The sequence below is a fragment of the Podarcis erhardii genome, assembly GCF_964252035.2.
Source record: "Podarcis erhardii genome assembly, chromosome: 1".
Taxonomy (NCBI): domain Eukaryota; kingdom Metazoa; phylum Chordata; class Lepidosauria; order Squamata; family Lacertidae; genus Podarcis; species Podarcis erhardii.
Genome location: NC_138497.1, coordinates 112,737,239 through 112,755,451, shown reverse-complemented (window position 1 = coordinate 112,755,451; position 18,213 = coordinate 112,737,239). Strand labels below are relative to the sequence as shown.

Below are 18,213 nucleotides of genomic sequence, written 5' to 3'. Positions count from 1 at the left end.
TTTAATGAGTAACAAACTCCAGAGGAAAGCGTTTCTGGGCTGGAAATTAATTTCTAGTTTTGACAGCCGCCCCACACCTTGTATTAACAGGAAACACCTGAGACTCGGAAAGAATGTTTCCCATTGTGTTTGATACTCTGTGGGTGATGCACACTGTGTTGTATCCCACCCTTCCTCACAAGAAAGCCCAGGGTGGCTAACAAGCTCCATAAATTACAACACACAAGCACCATTGACATTACAATTCTAAAATCACGACAACACATTACAATAGAAAAAACAGTCAGCAATAAGAGTTCAGTAAGACCACTTCCATTATGTTCTGAAGATCTGCATAAATCATTAAGATTTTAACAACTGATGGCTGCGGGGGGACGGGGACGGGGGACGGACGGACGGACGGACGGGGACACAACCAAATATCCACTGAAACAGAGATTCATTTTTAGTAACTGTAGTAACTACATACATTTGTTTTATTTTCATAGTAAACTAATCTGATTTAGTAGTAGTTACCAGGGTGCATTCATACTTTTGATGTGCTATATATTAAGTATGGGCCACAATCCACAATTGAGAGTTTAGAATCCTACCCTCTGGGTTGATGTATATCAGCTAAGCCTCAAAGTGTCTCACAGAGGTCTCTCTGGAAGTGCCAGGGATTGAACCTTGAACCGTCTGCAAACAAAGCACTGTTCTACCACTAAGCTGCATCCCCACCCTCCACAGTAATCCCTGAAATTTTTGCAAACACCTGAGGATCACTAATGAAAAACTGTCAGTGACATGAGCACAGCCAAGGGGGGGGGGACAGCTGCCCCCATCAATAAAATCAATAGAAATCTGAGGTTCTGCCCCCCCCCAAAAGCCTGCTCCCCCTAACAAAAATCCTGGCTACGTCCATGGTCAGTGACACCAATTGTTGCAACAATCTTTCACAACAATAACTTATAACTACTACAGTCCTGGAGAGCTCTTTCCTTAAAACAAGAATAACATCGGAGTACGTAATCCTATCTGTTAATGAAGATGTACTTTCTGAATTCACAAGAACCAGCATTCTCCGTACTTGACTGTGCAAGGATGCAAATGGATTTTAGGTTTCTCAAAACTTCTTTGCTTCAGCTACCCTTTCTTCCATAGCTCCAGGGCTATTTAGTTATTCCCTATTCATCATGTTGGGGTGTGTGTGTGTGTGCAGGGGGAAGAGAGGTGGAAAATGGGGAATGGGGGGGGGGGAGAGAGAAATGACACAGGTCATACCAGGACAGATTTGGGAATAATACAGCTGGTTTGAAAATGTGCAGGTGGGCATAACCGAAGCAAATATAGTCATGTGAAGACAATGTACGTTGGGAAAACATGTCACTGAACCCATAGAAGGTCCACTGAAACAATAATATTAACATAACAGTACTTTGTATGGGGCATTCGTGTTGGGGCTGTATCACACGTTTTAAGCACCCCTCTATGGCCGGCTAGCTGCTTAGCTGCTACTTGGGAACCATTTATAAAGCATTTCATACTTTAAAAAAAAATCTCTCCAATTTCTTTTTATAATTTTTAAAATTAATTTTCAATTATAATCCAATAATAGCTTCGTTATAACAATACCAAATTATAATACAATCAATCATTCAAATACCAAATTCTATAATTTGGAATTATGTGAGAATTGATGGTTTTCTTTATTTCTGTGCTCCAAAACCTTACTGGGTATAGTTTGAGATCCTCACCTGTAGTTTTATAAATCATTTAATGTGTCAACACGAATAGAATATTGCAGCTGTTGTATAAGGAATTATGATGATGACTGGAATGAAATGAAAACTCTCCCATTTTAAACGACCCCCCCCCCCAAATCTTGCCTTCACTCCCACCCTTGACAAGCTTTCTTTGAGGGGAGCAGCTCCTCGCGAAAAAGTCCCACTTGAAACTTGCTCAATATTGCTGGGTCGTGATCCTTGCCCCCACACCGCTCCTGCTGCAAAGGCCAGGGACCCTCGCTTGCAAAGTTGCATCTCCGCACGCCCCGGTTGCAAAGTGCAACTGAAGGGAGGGGCGAGCGCTGCCCGGGCTTCCCGGGCCTGGAGCAAATGCCTCATGCTAGTTCCGGGGCCGGCGGGTATAAAGAGCTTTATGCAATGTCTGGAGAGGGTGGGAGCGTCGAGGCCAAGCGATGCCTCAGCTGACGAGCGCGCCTTTCTTCTGCAACTAGCGGGATCGGGAAAGACAGGGCGGGCGGGCGGGGAGAGAGAGAGACAGACAGAGGGAGGGCAGCCCGAGAGGTGCTTGCAGAAGCGCGCCTTCCTCGCCAAGCCCGGCCAGCTGAGTGGCTGCGAGGGCTCCCTGCAAGCATCCCCGCGCAGATGGGACCTCGACGGCGCCGGGACGGCGGAGCAGCCGCTGCCTGCCAAGTGCTCGCCTTGCTCGCTGCATGCATCTTGCAAGCTGCCTGCCAAGGTAAGCCTCCCCCCCGCGCCTTTGCAGCTCCAGGGGGAACCCCACAACTTTTAAGTGTTTTTTTTTAAGGGAGGGGGCAGGCAAGTTCTCTCCCTGTCTTTATGGTGGAGGGGAGAAAGAGAGGACTGAGGGTGTTGGGGGGGGAGGGGGCTTGCTCTCCTTTAGTTTTTTCCACCTAGCGGGTCCTCTATGGAGAATAACTTTCTCCCTCCCAACAGTGGACGCGCTTGACAAGCGACAAAGAAGCAAGCGGGCTCCAGCTTCTTCCATCGCCGAGGATGGATTTTCCTCGCAAACGCGCTCGCTCAAAGGCGCGCCGAATTCGCACTATAGGGCATAGATTCATTTCAACTCTAAATCGCGCGCGCACGAGGGCCGTTTTGGTTTTTTGCTGCTGCAAGGTGCATCCGCTTACCGTCGTCTTGCAGTGGGGTGGCTTTGAACCGGTGCGCGCGCGCGATTTTTAGTTGCAATGAATAAATATATATATATGTATATGTATTGGAGGGAAATTTGTGCAAATTTGTACGCTGGAGGGGTTGTGTCTGTGTGTTTCCTTTTTGCAAAGCAAAGAACGGTGGTTGTTTTTGTCCAAAGCAGAATAATAAGCCCCCTTCCCATCGGTCAGGCTCTCCCTGGCAGATTTGAAGTTGGAGGAGAGAACTTTTTCTCTGAGCTTTGCTGTTGCTAGGCAACGCCGGGAAGCATGTGACGGGCAGAGCCTTTGGCCGCATCACCACCACCTCCTACTCCTCCTCCTCCTCTTCATCCCCTGGTACTAATCTGACTGTTGAGGATGGAGGAGCTCTATCTCCCACAGCCTCATTCCCACCTTGTAATGGCAGCCCCTTCCTCCCTGCCCCTCTCCCTCTCTGGCCTCCCGCACAAGCAAAGCGTAATTACCCTACAATTAATGAAAACCCCATTGTTGAAGCAGGATTAGGACTAGATTTCTTGGGGCACATCTGTAGGCCTGGGGAGCGCCCCCTCCAGCCACCAGTGTGTGTGTGTGTGTGTGTGTTGGTTGTGTGGGTGCATTCAAACTGTTAATCTGCTTTCTTTGCTCAACTCTTAGCCTAAGCTCCTTAGAAGGAATCAAGTAAGTAATTATACAGCAACTGCTGCTAACAGCACCCTCTTTCCGAGGGGGGGAAGCAGATACCTGCAAAAGGTCCCACTGAGAAGGTCAACATGGGCAGGAAGCTAATTCCCTTGCAGTTATTATTTTCATTAATGTCTGGAGCCAAGGAAGGGCTGGCATGTCTTTGAATTTTCAGGCCCCCCTCCCCTCTCCCCCTAACACTGCTGAGAGGGCATTTTCATTCCCAAACCTTACTTGTGTGGAAAATTCTGGGCTCTGAGCATCACATCAGGCCCCAGAGACACATTTTGTAGGTTTAAGTCATGTTAATACATTGTACCAAATGCAACATTCTTGGTATGCGCATGTGTGATTGGCGGGGGGTAGTAAGTCTGTGATATTTATTGCCAGTATGGTGTAGTGGTTAGAGTGCTGGATTTAGACTGATGATGATGATGATTAATAATAATAATAATGTAATTTATTATTTATACCCTACCCATCTGGTTGGGATTCCCCAGCCACTCTGGGCGGCTCCCAACAGAATATCAAAAACACGATAAAACATCAGACATTAAAAACTTCCCTAAAGAGGGCTGCATTCACATGACGTCTAAAAGTCAGATATTTGTTTATTTACTTGACATCTGATGGGAGGGCGTTCCACAGGGCAGGCACCACTACCGAGAAGGCCCTCTGCCTGGTTCCCTGTAACCTCACTGCTTGCAGTGAGGGAACCACCAGAAAGCCCTCGGAGCTGGACTTTAGTGTCCGGGCTGGAGTGCGGGTAGAGATGCTCCTTCAGAGGCCTGGGTTCAAATTCTTGCTCGACCACAAAGTTTGCTGAGTAAGCTAGGAACATAGGAAACATTGGTTTACGGATCTGTTCATGTTTACATGAACATGAAATGCTTACAACAGAGGTTTTCAACCTTTTTGAGTCCATGGCTCCCTTGATCAACTGTACATTATTTCTGCGGTACCCCTATGGGGATCAGTTTTGTCACCCCTTGCCTGCACAGCTGGCAGCCTCTCACCCTTTTTAGAAACATCTTCCCTTGTGGGAGTGTTCCCTCAGTCTCCTCTCCTCTCACCTCTCCTTGGGAGCCCTCTGGGCAGCCACAGATGCCACCTCTGGTCTCTGAGCTGCCCCCACCCCTGTGCCAAAGAGAGGTGCCTCCTCACACTGCCCCACAGAGGCCTGGGACTTGTCTGTCCATTCCCAACGGCAAGGGCTGGTGGACTGGCTGGCTGGGCTCCCTCGCCCGCTTGCTTGCTTATTCCAAGACCACCTCAGCTCCTGGCAACCAGCACCCCCTAGCCAGCCCCAGAGGCACCATTCGCCTGGGGAGCTTATAGCCAGGGCTGCTGCAACAAATAGCTGTGCAAGCCTTTGGGAGGCAGAGACATGAGAGGGTGTCAGAGGAGGGAGGGAAGGAAGGAAAGAAAGAGGGACAGAGGCCAGTGTTGCTCGCAGCACCCCGACCATCATTCAAGGCACCCCAGGGTGTCACAGCACACTGGTTGAAAACCACTGGCATACAACATTTATAATTTGAATATAATGGGCAAAGGTCTTAGCGTTGGGTCTTTCTCCTTTAATTTCACTTCATTGCCACCTGCTTTTTGAAAATAAGTATAGATCTTACAATGTGGCTGTGGGGAAAGAAAAACAGTTGTATTTTTTAAAAAAGCATATTACAAAGGAGGACAGCCGCTGACAGTAACTTGAGTTATAAACTCAACTGGAGAATGTTCAAATTTCATGGCTATTGGGGCACCAATTAAGATCCTCCTTAACAAATGTACAGATTTTTTTTTTTTTAAAAAAAGTTAGGAGACAATTAACGGCATATGAGAAAATAGTCATGGGAGAAAACACAATGATAAAGGGTCTGATCTCATTTATATGTAGATAAATTATAGAATCACAATTCCGTCCTCAACAAACTTTGAAAAGTTGGTGGGAATTCAAACTGGAATGGCATAAAAGAAGAGGAACAGAACAAACTATGGCCAAAAGCATCATATAAGTCCTTTCAGCAACAACCAGGGAAATAACTTTCAAGATTGTACACGGGATAGTATTTAACTCCTAGGCATCTATCCTATATAAAACCAAATGGTTGTCCCATGTGCAGGATGCCCTAGTATAGCTATGTACGAACATTTTCTACTTTGGATGGGAGTGCCCTGTGGCAGGAGTGTGCCAGAGAGTAGAAAAACTTTGGAAGCATATATTTGGAGAGAGATCACTGATTATGGCACAGATAATTCCTATGGCCTTTGGCTTGGCGTTACTCAATTTATATGGTCAGGACATGGAGCAAATCACAAATAAGGAACCATAGGCAGACCCTGGAAATCTTTACAACACAGAGCAGTAGTATAATGTTGTATGGCAGGCAGCACTGCTGGAAAAACTAACACAAAAATTAAAAGTGGCAAAAGAGAAAAAGGAATGGGACATTTTTTGTGCAGTCTACCACAATTTTATTAATTACACAAGTATATACCAATGAGTTTAAGAGGGTCTTCTGGCGGTTCCCTCACTGTGAAAAGTGAAGTTACAGGGAACCAATCAGGGAGGGCCATTTCGGCAGTGGCACCCACCCTGCGGAATGCCCTCCTGTCAGATGTTGTAGAGATAAACAACTGCACGACTTCTGGAATACATCTGAAGGCAGCCCTGTATAGGGAAGTTTTTAATGTTTGATGTTTTTCTGTGGTTTTATATGTGTTGTAAGCTGCCCAGAGTGGCTGGGGAAACCCAGACAGATGCAGATGAGCGCGGCATAAATAAGAAAATTGTTGTTGTTGCTGTTATTACTATTACTATTATTTATTATTAATTAAAGGCTATAACATTACAAATGGGACGCACGTGGCGCTGTGGGTTAAACCACAGAGCCTAGGACTTTCCGATCAGAAGGTTGGCGGTTCGAATCCCCGCAACGGCGTGAGCTCCCGTTGCATGGTCCCAGCTCCTGCCAACCTAGCGGTTCGAAAGCACGTCAAAGTGCAAGTAGATAAATAGGTACCGCTCCGGCGGGAAGGTAAATGGTGTTTCCGTGTGCTGGTCTGGTTCGCCAGAAGCTGCTTAGTCATGCTGGCCACATGACCTAGAAGCTGTCTGCAGACAAACGCCGACTCCCTCGGCCCATAGAGCGAGATGAGTGCCGCAACCGCAGAGTCGGCCACAACTTGACCTAATGGTCAGGGGTTCCTTTACCTTTACCTATAACATTACAAATTGCCATAACATACTGTGCACAATCAATTATGTAAAGCAAGGGAGTCAGAGTTCATAAGTGTCACCTGCTAGCTTATACTGTACCTAGTTTAACTTCTGTTAGACCTTTGAATCTCCAGTGCAACTTATTGCAATATTCTCTCTCTCTCTGTGATCACGGGATACCTCAGTCAGTAGAGCCTGAGACTCTTAATCTCAGGGTCATGGGTTTGAGCCCTGTGTTGGGTGAAAGATTCCTGCATTCAAGGGGTTAGACTAGGTGAACCTCATGGTCCCGTCCATCTCTACGATTCTATGATTCTTTCAAAGCGCCACTTTTATGTGTCACAAATCTGTTGGCGTCGCTCAAAATAAAGGGAACCATTTCTGCCTTAGTAAGCCTAATTAGCAAAGGTTTCCGAAATCGGTCTCTTTAATCCCTATAAAAAATACAGATTAACAAGTAATGCATGCTGTCTTCCACCTGTGGCTGGCCCACATATGCAGAGTCCGTCATATGGGAACCTATTGTCCGAGACCCCCGTGGACATCGCCTGGATTCTGACCTCCGACCTCCTTAAAGGCATTTTTTAAACCAGGCATGAGTTAAGTAAGACATGCTCTGAAAAATGCTCCATTTTCAGAAGTGGGAACCATGGCGAGAATCTGGAATTCCTGATTAAATGCAAATCCCTTCTGGATTCTATCCAGAAGAGCTAGTCCATAAGTTGTCTCTTATTCATGGTTGAGAGCAGAATTCGACTCTCAGAAATATAACCATATGTAAGCTTTTGTCGTGTAGATGCCAAGTATTGGATATTACACCATTCTGTATAACGCAAAGCAGGAAAACGTTCAGCTGAATTACACATATGGCAGAGTAGGACCTGTAGTTTTTTTTACAATGAATGTAGTGTGGTGTATATACTTTACTTTATCCCCCCCTCCTTCTTGTTAATTTGACTGTTTCTGGCCAGTTATTCAAATACGAAAACAAAAATATGTCAAACCAAATCACTGACATGCTTACAATGTTACTTACCTGTGTTTGCCAGTCTAAATGATATGTGTAACTAAAATAAACTGTTATTGTAACTGTTCCATCTCTTTTCTCTCTCGATTCAGTTTATAAAACTTAAGACTTCTATTTCATTTTTTCTTTTGTTTATGTTGCCTACACTCATGTAGGTTGCATGCTGTTATGCAGTTTAAGTTTGTATATTTTGCAAGTGGAATATCAATTAAAATTCAAAAAAAAAAAAAATAGTAGGGAGGATACATATGTATATAGAAGTAAGTTTGTGAATTAAAAGGAAAACAAAATGTTAAACTTTCTAAGAGGTTCCTGTGACCTGTGAGTTTGCAGGATGCTCAGAATGTTGTGGTGGCAATTGAGAGAGAAAGTAGTACAGTAGTAGTAAAAAAAGAGGAAATTAGCCTGGCTCCTAACAAATTGTCTTGGGGAAGCATTGGTTGTGGTGGGGAAAGTATGTTCTTTAGAACCAATCTCTTTGTACTATGCAGGGATGTTTTAGAAGGGAGAAAAAGAACAGGGTGCCTTTTACCTTTCCTCTCTCTGGAACTTCTTCCAGAGAGTACAGTACAAAATATAAGTACAAATGTAAGTACAGTACAGTAATGTAAGTACAGTACAAAAATCTCAGATTCAAGGCTGCCAGCCCTGAGTCCTCTTCAGTGAAGGTGCCAGGGAGGTAAGGGACTGATGTGTGTGTGGAACCTTTGTCCTTCCCTTGCTACTGAATCTTCTCATCTCCTCCCCTCCACCCCATGCAACAGTTACACTCAGAGTAGACCCATTGAAATGGATGAACATGGCTAACACAAATCCATTCATTTCAGTGGGCCTACTCATAAAAGATAATTGAGTACCACCCTATAAGGCTCACACAAAAATCCACTCCTCACCCCCTTCCTCAAATCAGGAAAGCTTTTGTGTTGTTCATGTTAAATAATTGGAAATCAGTAATTTGTACATTATCTACCCAGAAAGCTATCAAGAGATCTCAGTACACTACCTGCCAACTTCTGGTATACAAGATAAAACAAACAAACAAACAAACAAACAAACAAACAAACAAACAAACAAACTGACCCATTCACAATGGCATTCCCAACAGCAATGTTAAACATTTAGCTATGCTATCCTAATTCAACAGCTGTTGTGAACTATAATTTTGAATGATCCATCTAGGCTAGAACTTCCTGACAAATTCTCGTTCAGCAGTTTTGAATGTGAGCCTCTCTTTAAAGTTGTCTTGTTGAACCATGTTGACTTTCAAGTCAGCAGCAGAGTGCCCTTTCTGGGGAGACTGAAATATTCTCCTTCGGGAAGACGGAAGCTCTTAATGAAGTCATTTCTGATTGTCAGAATTGTGCCCATTTATTAGCTTGTGTTGAAACATTGGCTTGTTTTATTTATGTAGGCATCATGGCAGGCGATTGCATATGTGAACACATTGGATGTTGAGCAGGTGAAAGAATGTCGTGATAGTATGGCAGATGTTGCCATATATTGTCATAGCGTTACCTGAATAAATATGGGAACAGAGTCTGCCTCTGAGTTTGTTCCAGAGCTTAGTTCCTGGGTTTGCATCTTTGTTAAATAGTTGTAGGTGAGTAGCCATTTTAGAATAGGGGCCAGTCTGTGAATGAGAGCTGGTCTCCTCCCCAAGGCATTTGAAGGAGAAGTATCACTCTGAACGGGTTGTAGTTACATTTTGGCTGGGGCCTGTGATTGACAAGAAATGTTTTGTCAGTTTCTCTTCTGGACCTGTCATAACGGTTTTCTCTTGAGCACCAGTCTGAGCTTTTCAATCTGATTCTTAACTGAATTGGGTGTCTACTGCAGTTTTAAGACACCCTGTTGTTGTTCTAGCGCTAGCGCTTGTCTGATGAGCTGTAACAAATGTAGTTGTGTTGTAGAGCATGACTGTAGTTGATGGATTGTGTGATGCACATTTGAGTTAGTTGAAAAAAAGCTGATGTACAGTGGTTAGCAGTGCTCCCCCCCCCTAGAAAAATAGGTACAAGTATTCACCATGAAGTCGTTACAGTAAGTGCCACACAACATAAAGATGTGCCCTTGACTACCCCCTGAAAAGAAAAGCACTGGTGGTTAGTAAGTTTATGGTATTAGGTGATGGTTGTCTTCATAACTGCATCATGGTGCTTGGAAAATTAACTTGCTGAATGGATTGTTCCAAGGTCAGGTTGAGGATGGGTTGAATTCTGGTGGAACCTAGATGATGGGTCTAGATCAGCGGTTCTCAACCTGTGGGTCCCCAGATGTTGTTGGATTACAACTCCCATCATCCCTGAGCTCTGGCCTTGCTAGCTAGGGGTGATGGGAGTTGTAGTTCAACAACATCTGTGGACCCACAGGTTGAGAACCGCTGATCTAGATGATGCCAAGCATATCTCCGGTAAACATGAGGTACTGGGAAATGAATTGTTGGCACGGTGGAACCATGTTTGGTGCCAATTGCAATGCATTTAACTTAAAACCCTGTAACCCTACTCATAAATAATGGTGGGTGAGGACACAGTGGGAAAGCATGCTATCCAGATGTGCTGTGGCAGCATCAAGGCTAGTATCCCTAGTTTGTAGCCCATCTTTGTGGGGGATGTTAGTGTACAGAACCTCTGGCATCTAAGGTTGTTGGAATAGCATTCTGTGGAAGATAGTTAATGGGCTATTGTTATCTCAGGTATGCTTATCTTAGTAAATAACTAGGGATAGCAGCACACAGCTTGTAAATTAAGTCTGTAACTAAAAATCCTTACTGTGATAGTGCCAATGCCACAGACAACAAGACAGCCAGGGTTGTCTGGTTTGTATTTACTCAGATGATAGAACATCTGAATCTCTGAATGAGTAGCCACCACTTCCCGCTGTAAACTATTCACAGCCCTTCCTTGCATCCAAATGAGTTGAACTATAGTTTGCTTAACCTATGGGTTTGTGAACAAGCTGGAATCCAAAACAGTGGTTTGATACTGGCTTGGTCATGGTTTGATAAAATTGGAAGTAGATTTCCAATTTCATCTTCTGGTGTGGGGGCATTCATGAGTCTACAACTCTTTCACATAGCAGGAAGCCATAGTTTCCAGTTCTGTTTGAACCAGCCCATTATGTTCTCTGGAGTTGTGCTGTTCCATTCTAGTATAGGAAAAAATTATATTATAAAGGACTTTTAGTAAGCCTTGAGCCAAATAAACTGCTATGCACTGGGCTATGTCCTGTACTCTTGTGGAAAGTCTGTAATGGAGATTTGATTTTGATCAAGGATGAAGGATCTAACTCACAGGGGGAAAGGATATAAAGGATATTAAATGTTTAAATTTATTGTTTTGAATCCTGCTAACTTTTAGTTGTGATGTATCATTTTACTTTTCCCCAGCTTTTAGGAAATTAGATTGAATGTTGTATTTTCACAGTTTTTATGTAAATGTCTTAGATAATTTTTTTATATTAAGCAGCATAAAATTTTAATAAACACTACCATTTTGTGTTGAATAAATGTAGTAATTTTTACAATTTGTGCTCATTGTAGTGATAGCAATTTTGTATTTGCTTTATTCAAGAGTATCGAGTACTAGGCTAATATTTCTGTCATTAATACTCAGTATTGTTTAGATTTCTCTTTAATTCTTTTTAAATTGTTTAGAACATTGGTGGGTGTTAAGAATAGCGGTTCAGATTCACTGTTACTCAAAATAAGTATAGCCAAAGGTTATAAACTATTTGTCTAATTTTATGGGGGGTTTTCCCAGAAGAAGATAAAGAAGCTGTTTGCAAGTCTTTTAATAGGTTGACAGCAAATTAAATATCATTTAACTAGAGAATCTTTATCGGTGATGTATTTTTGAATAAATGGTGCTCGGTTTTTGTACTTCCCTTAATCTTTCTTTAATAATTTACTCTTTTTCTATGTCCCAAGCAGGGAAGCGTATCAGGAATTTGCTAAGTAATCACTTAAAGTGGAGAATAGGACAAGAATAGGACAATTTCAGTTACACGTTGAAAGCAGTAACTAGATGACACCTGGTTAGACTTACGGTAAATTCCACTTTGCCAGTGGTTAAAGTTACAGCCAATTATTAAGCTGCAAAACTGAAGACAAACAGGTACTGGGCATCTAAGGAGACTTAAGCTAAGATAGACGTGCAATCTATTTAACACTTCCAGGTCCATGAAAGACTTCCCTTCTTTTATATATTGAGCTAACTAGAAATTTGAGTAACACAATTCCACTTTAATCCAGATTTACTTTCCATGTGTTCTACAGGAAATTAGAACAGTCATTTGAGGGGAGACAGCAAATAGCAATACCACTAAAGCCTTTTCTCCCTTTCCTTCTGGGCTTTGTGACCTGAAGTAGTATTGTTCTGAGCTTTCCCCTCATATTTGTCTTCTTGCAGTGTTAGGTTTTTGGCAGATCAAAGACCAACCGTGTTTATTTTTCTTTTAGATAATGAAGAGCTAAACCTGCTGCCCTTTAGCTCAAGGGTCCCCCCCCTTAAGTTTTTTTCCTTTTTAAAGTGCTTACTCCTGCAAAATTCTACCAAATGCAGTGGACTAAGGAAAGCCTTTCAGAATTTGACCCTGGATCATTTGCATTACTTTAGCTGACACAACCTGAATGTAAGATTAACCCAAAGGAAACTTTTATTTCTTGGCATTTAAGAAGAAACTACAGTAAGTTTTAGGACAGTTGGAGTAGTTTCTATACTGATCTAAAGATGCATGTTAAAACGAATTAGGCATTTCTCTGGTCAGTGCCCAGATACAAGACTTCTTGGCAAACCTACACAGCCCTGAATTAAATGAGGACAGGCTATACATTTAATAAATAGATTCTTCATGTGCCAGGGTGGGAAATGGGGAAGGGACAGGATTTTGTCATATAGTCATCACCTCCACAATTTTCATATTTTCCCAAACTTAGCAAAACTTCTTACAATTTTCTTGTAAACTTAGAAGATTCTTAATAAACTACAGAATATTGGGGTGGGGGCAATGAAGAATACATAGGTTATCTCCTTGATGAGAATGCGTAGTATAGGATTTCAACCTAAATATGTCATTTTTTATGACATTTGCACCCTGACCTGAGCTTTACTCCCATGGCTCTCATGAGGATGGGAGATACCCCATTGTTTTATAGAAAGCGAAAATCCAGTTATGTACACGAAGCCACAATCAAATCTGGAATAAATTGGTACAGCCTAACAAAGTAGCTCAGTGACGTGGGTGGTGCTGTGGGTTAAACCACAGAGCCTAGGACTTGCCGATCAGAAGGTCAGCGGTTCGAATCCCTGCAACGGGGTGAGCTCCTGTTGCTCGGTCCCTGCTCCTACCAACCTAGCAGTTCAAAAGCACGTCAAAGTGCAAGTACCGCTCCGGCGGGAAGGTAAACGGCGTTTGCCAGAAGCGGCTTAGTCATGCTGGCCACATGACGTGGAAGCTGTATGCGGAAGCTCCCTCGGCCAATAAAGCGAGATGAGCGCTGCAACCCCAGAGTCGGCCATGATGGGACCATGATGGGTCAGGGGTCCCTTTACCTTTACCTTTACCAAAGTAGCTCAGGACCATGTGCCTGTAGGAAATTTTGGCTTAGGTGAGGGGCGAAAGGTTCTGTTGTTCTTTTTCTCATCCTGAATCCAGAACTGTCCATTTCAGGACAGTGAAAGGCACCGAAAGAAAGGTACAGTGATTAAAGTCCTTTGGAATACAGGCAACTCCCAATTTATGCGGGGGTTACATTGCAAGGCACCACACGTCTAAATGAAACCACACATATTTGAAACACAATTGAGAAAACCTGCAAAGATCCTGTTCTGCCCCGGCCTTGTTCCACCCCTTTTCATGACATTTTTGGGTCGCTTCCGGGTTTGGCGCGATGTGTGTGTGCGCAGTCGTGCCCATATCACATGCACCTAAAATAGTTGCCTGTATGTTCTGAAGATGATTAAAAACACCCCTCCTTGGAAATTGTTACTGTGAGGCACACAGTTACAGTTTTGTGAACCAGAGACAGCTGCTTTGAGATTGCCAAGTAGTCTTAGGAAGCCAGTACAGGCAACCCCAGATTGGGGTTTGTGTGTTTGCAATTGAAAAACACTGTTCTGCGCCTGCCCCACCCTTTTAGTGACATATTTGATGACGTTTTCAGGTCAATTCCGGGTTCAGCACTCTGCTCATATCTGTCACGCCTAAAACAGTTTGCCTGTAGTCAGTTGATCAAGATGACACTGGCAGCTAAAGAAAACTTTGCTTAGGTTCTGCATTGGCTTTACAGTGGTACCTCGGGTTAAGTACTTAATTCGTTCTGGAGGTCTGTTCTTAACCTGAAACTGTTCTTAACCTGTTCTTAACACTTTAGCTAATGGGGCCTCCCGCTGCCACTGCACAATTTCTGTTCTCATCCTGAAGCAAAATTCTTAACCCGAGGTACTATTTCTGGGTTAGCGGAGTCTGTAACCTGAAGCGTATGTAACCTGAAGCTTATGTAACCCGAGGTACCACTGTACTGACTATATCATAAGCCACATTTAAAGCAGATAGCCATCACTGGCACTCAGCGTTGTCTCCCCACTTTTAACTCCATCATGAAGCAACCTGGGTTACCTGAATTATAAAATATCAAGTAAGTCTTACGTTCCTGTCATGGGAATCAGTTCAAGGCAGGTGATCACTGGCCTCATTCCTTTTAAAGAGCACTGGAATGTTCTCATCTAGCTTGACCACCAAAGAGAGAAGAAGACTGTTCGCTCTACTGCAAAGAATTTCAGACATTGTTGAACATTCTTCATTGTGGTTGACTGCACCTGTCTGGCCACTTTTGACATATGTTTGAGAGAAAACGTTACTATCAATTTATATCCCCCATAATTGTCAAGATGGTTTCTAAGCTATTTGCAAGTATAAAACAATTACAAAGCACACAATATTAACATTCACAATATGTGCATGAAAATGTGTGGTATGCATATTTAAAAGGTCTGGGTCAGGGATTTTGTGGCTCAATTTTTTTTATCTGGTTATGGCCATGCAAGCTTTGTTCAGTGTGTTGTATCGCAGCATGACTGCAATTCTGTGCATGCTTACTCGGAAATAAGTCTCACTGTATTCAGTGGGGTTTACTCGCAGGTAGATGTGCATGGGATTGTAGCCAGAGTTAATTGGAGCATGAACAGCCAACACATTAAATTATTTTAAAATTAAAGTCTATTCCTTGTGATGTGTTGATGGTGTTTCTCAGGTTTCCTAGTATGATCAAATTCTCCTTGAACAATTGAGTTCACCTTTTCACTTCATTGGTTTTCAGGTGTTTATTTTAGGGGCATAGCAACCCTGACGGCCCAGGAGTTGTTCAGAGTGGTGGAACCACCACTTCCTTCAAAAGTCCTGCCAACTTAACGCTGCTGACAGGATGGAAATGGTGGTTCTTGTCTGGTTTGGCTGTGCCAACGTCGGGTTAGTGCAACTGAAGGGTTCAGATCAAGCCCCTCTCTAGCAAATGGTTTGGCTTAGCATTCAGGAACTGCACTGTTCCAGGACTTTGCGTCAGCTAATGCTAGCAGCTGCATTGCTAGTCGTGGTTCCGAAACGGGAGACGGAACGGGCTGCTCCCATCTCAGTAATATGGATTGGGTGTTAGTATTGTTGAAGCTAACTTGCCCAGAGGACAGTCAATATATCAGACTCAAAAGCTAGGAGCAATTAGTACACAAACCTTTCCATAGTTTAACCATTTTTGGAAAATCTTTTGAAATCAAATCCTTTTTGCACTTGAGCCCAGCATAGTTCTTCCATATTAAGCTGAGGTTGGATGGCCACCTGTTCTGGATGCTCTTTAGTTGAGATTCCTGCATTGCAGGGGCTTGGACTGGATTGGCCCCTGGGGTTGCTTGCAACTCTACAATTCTGTGATTCTGTATTGTTTCAAGAACTCAACTTGTAAATGCCAAAGTTGTCCTTTCGTTTGACTTACCATGGCCCTTTTGATGTTTTATTGGTTTTCCAGTTCTTACAAGAGGCTGAAGGATTAGCGTTGTTCTGTATCTGAAAAAAATTATATAGAAGTGTCGGGGTATGTCTGAAATATACTCAGAGTCCTGTAGTGATTTCATGCTCTTTATTGCAGCTGGTAAAACACTGGGTGAATTGCCCCCCAAACCTCAGGCTTTTATATACATTATTTACACAATGAGTCCCATCTGATTGGCTGATTCTGGAGCCTGATTGGTCTTTTCCTACAGGCCAATCGCTCCTAATAGGCTGATTAACTTACTCCTGGAGCCTGATTGGTCTTTTCTTCAAGCCAATCACTTGTTGCATTCTAGGATCCTACTTGCCTATTGTTCTAGGATCCAAGCGTAATACAGTACATAACAATGTCTTTACTAGCAAAATGCTAAGAAAACAAGCTGCTTGACAGCTTTGATTAAGTACATTGGTTTACACCTTTAGTTTGCGCGAAGGTAAGACAATATGCCTACATCAGATCCATTTGACTTAAATATACATGCATTTCACAATAATATATTGAAGGTCTCGGGGCCACAGATCTGTTGCTTGTGCTGACCAGGCTGGAAGGCATGGAAGGGGCAGAGGCGTATCTAGGAGTTGGTGAAAGCAGCCCCTGCCAGGGGTGCAGACCTGCTCCCCCCAAAATCGCCTGTTGGACTATAGAGTGTATAGTTGTGTGTGTTGCAACGCGCCATCGCTGTCGTGGCAAGATCAAATGTGGGAAGAGCTTCCCATCCTTCTCGCACCATAACACAAAGGTGTGTGGTAAAGCAATTTTTGTGGGTGGTGGTTGGGCAATACAGCTCCTTGCCAAGGGCGCAAGGTACCCTTAATACCCCTCTGGGGGAGGGGAGAGAGAAAAAATGTCCGAACTGCATCCTACACATGACAACTGCAGAGATGGCTCAGGATCCAGCGCATTGTTTGCTGGCTGTGCCCCCCCCCCCAGTACAGGGGGTGCAGTTGGCAGCGATGCTGCCACCACCAGTTTCTGCCCACCCACTGTTTGGAAACATTGGGGTGCTTCTTTCCGGGGAGGGGGGGTCTTTCCTGCCAACTACAGTGGATTGGAGGTTTGGGTTGCTATATAGCAACCTTGTACATGTTTTCTACTGCCGAAAAAGCCTTGGGAGAAATGTGCAGCACTCTATATATATATTCACCGGGGTGGCGAAACAACAACACCCCGTACTTTGCAGAGTTGCTGCTGGCATCCGTCCATCTTGGGAGACAATGGAGGAATTGCGCCTTTGGGGGTGAAGCAAAACTGTTGGAAGGTTGGAAGCAGATCGTTCTTCAGATTGACAGTTGTGGTATTCACTGGAAACCTTTGGCAGCTGCTGTACTATTTGTTGAAGCGCAGTCAGCCATTTTTTATTCTGTAGTATTGATTTATATCAGACCTTCAAAAGTTACAACCTGCCAAGCTGAGCACAACCTACCAGTTATGTATGTTGATTGATGAAGGCGTTGGGGGTGGGCAGGTTTGCAAAAGCAGGAGGAGGTGTCAAATCACCTGCTGGTCACAATACTTAGTCTCGGTGGTCCCAAGGTGCGCGGGCGACTGGATCTCTCTTATCCACCCCCACTCAGAGTACTAAACAACAGATGAATGCATTTTGACAGTTCAAATGTCTTAAGAGTTTCATGTGGATACAATAGTACAAACATATTTACCAAGCTATTATTGGCAGAGTGGTGTGAATACTTGAATATTTGATGCGAATTGTAATTAACAATCATTTTAGGTAAGGCAACATTTTGCTGCACTTAATGTTTGAGTCCTGCTGTCAGTATGGCAAGCAGTAAGTTCAGCTGAGGAGCTCTGATATTTTCTAGGTTGCCTACCAAAAGTATAAAAATTGATTAATTGGTAGGTGCTAAGAGAGGGCCATAAGTTAAATGTGACATTTGAAGACAACCTTAATGTCTGGGATAACAAATGTCTCAATCTCAGCGCGAAGTCTCCTCTTCCTCTCCCCCCTCCCGTGTGTGTGTGTGTGTGTGTGCGCGCTTTTGGAATTGTATCAGTATTTTTGTTAGCGCTAGGCAGTAAAATACTTAATACCTGCATAATCTAAACAAATTAACATACACATTTTAACAGTAACTGAGTACTTCCTTTGGAAGAGAAGTGGTAACCACTTGGAAAGGATTGATAACTTCTGCCACTCTGATCATCAGTGAATTGGTTCAGATAAATTTAACAGATGGGTGAAACAGTGTTAGCTGAGATGTGCAACCTTTTTGTAAAACTTCCCTAGTTTTGTAGAATTTTATTTCAGTTTGAAGACTCACATGGTTGCTTTCAGCGGGTTGCATCTCAGCATGACAATAAAATAATCTAGTTGAGATATTTGAAACCACAACAGACTCTGCTTA

General features: G+C 43.4%; 1 protein-coding gene across 1 annotated transcript in view; it reads left to right on the top strand.

The window, feature by feature from the left end:
• The first annotated feature begins 2,263 nt into the window (after nucleotides 1-2,263).
• Nucleotides 2,264-18,213, top strand: part of LRP2 (LDL receptor related protein 2) — a 143,630-nt gene continuing 127,680 nt past the window's right edge. The window contains exon 1 of the mRNA XM_081848899.1: nucleotides 2,264-2,463. Coding sequence (XP_081705025.1) covers nucleotides 2,370-2,463 — 94 coding nt within the window. The 5' untranslated portion in view covers nucleotides 2,264-2,369. The remainder of the gene's footprint in view (nucleotides 2,464-18,213) is intronic.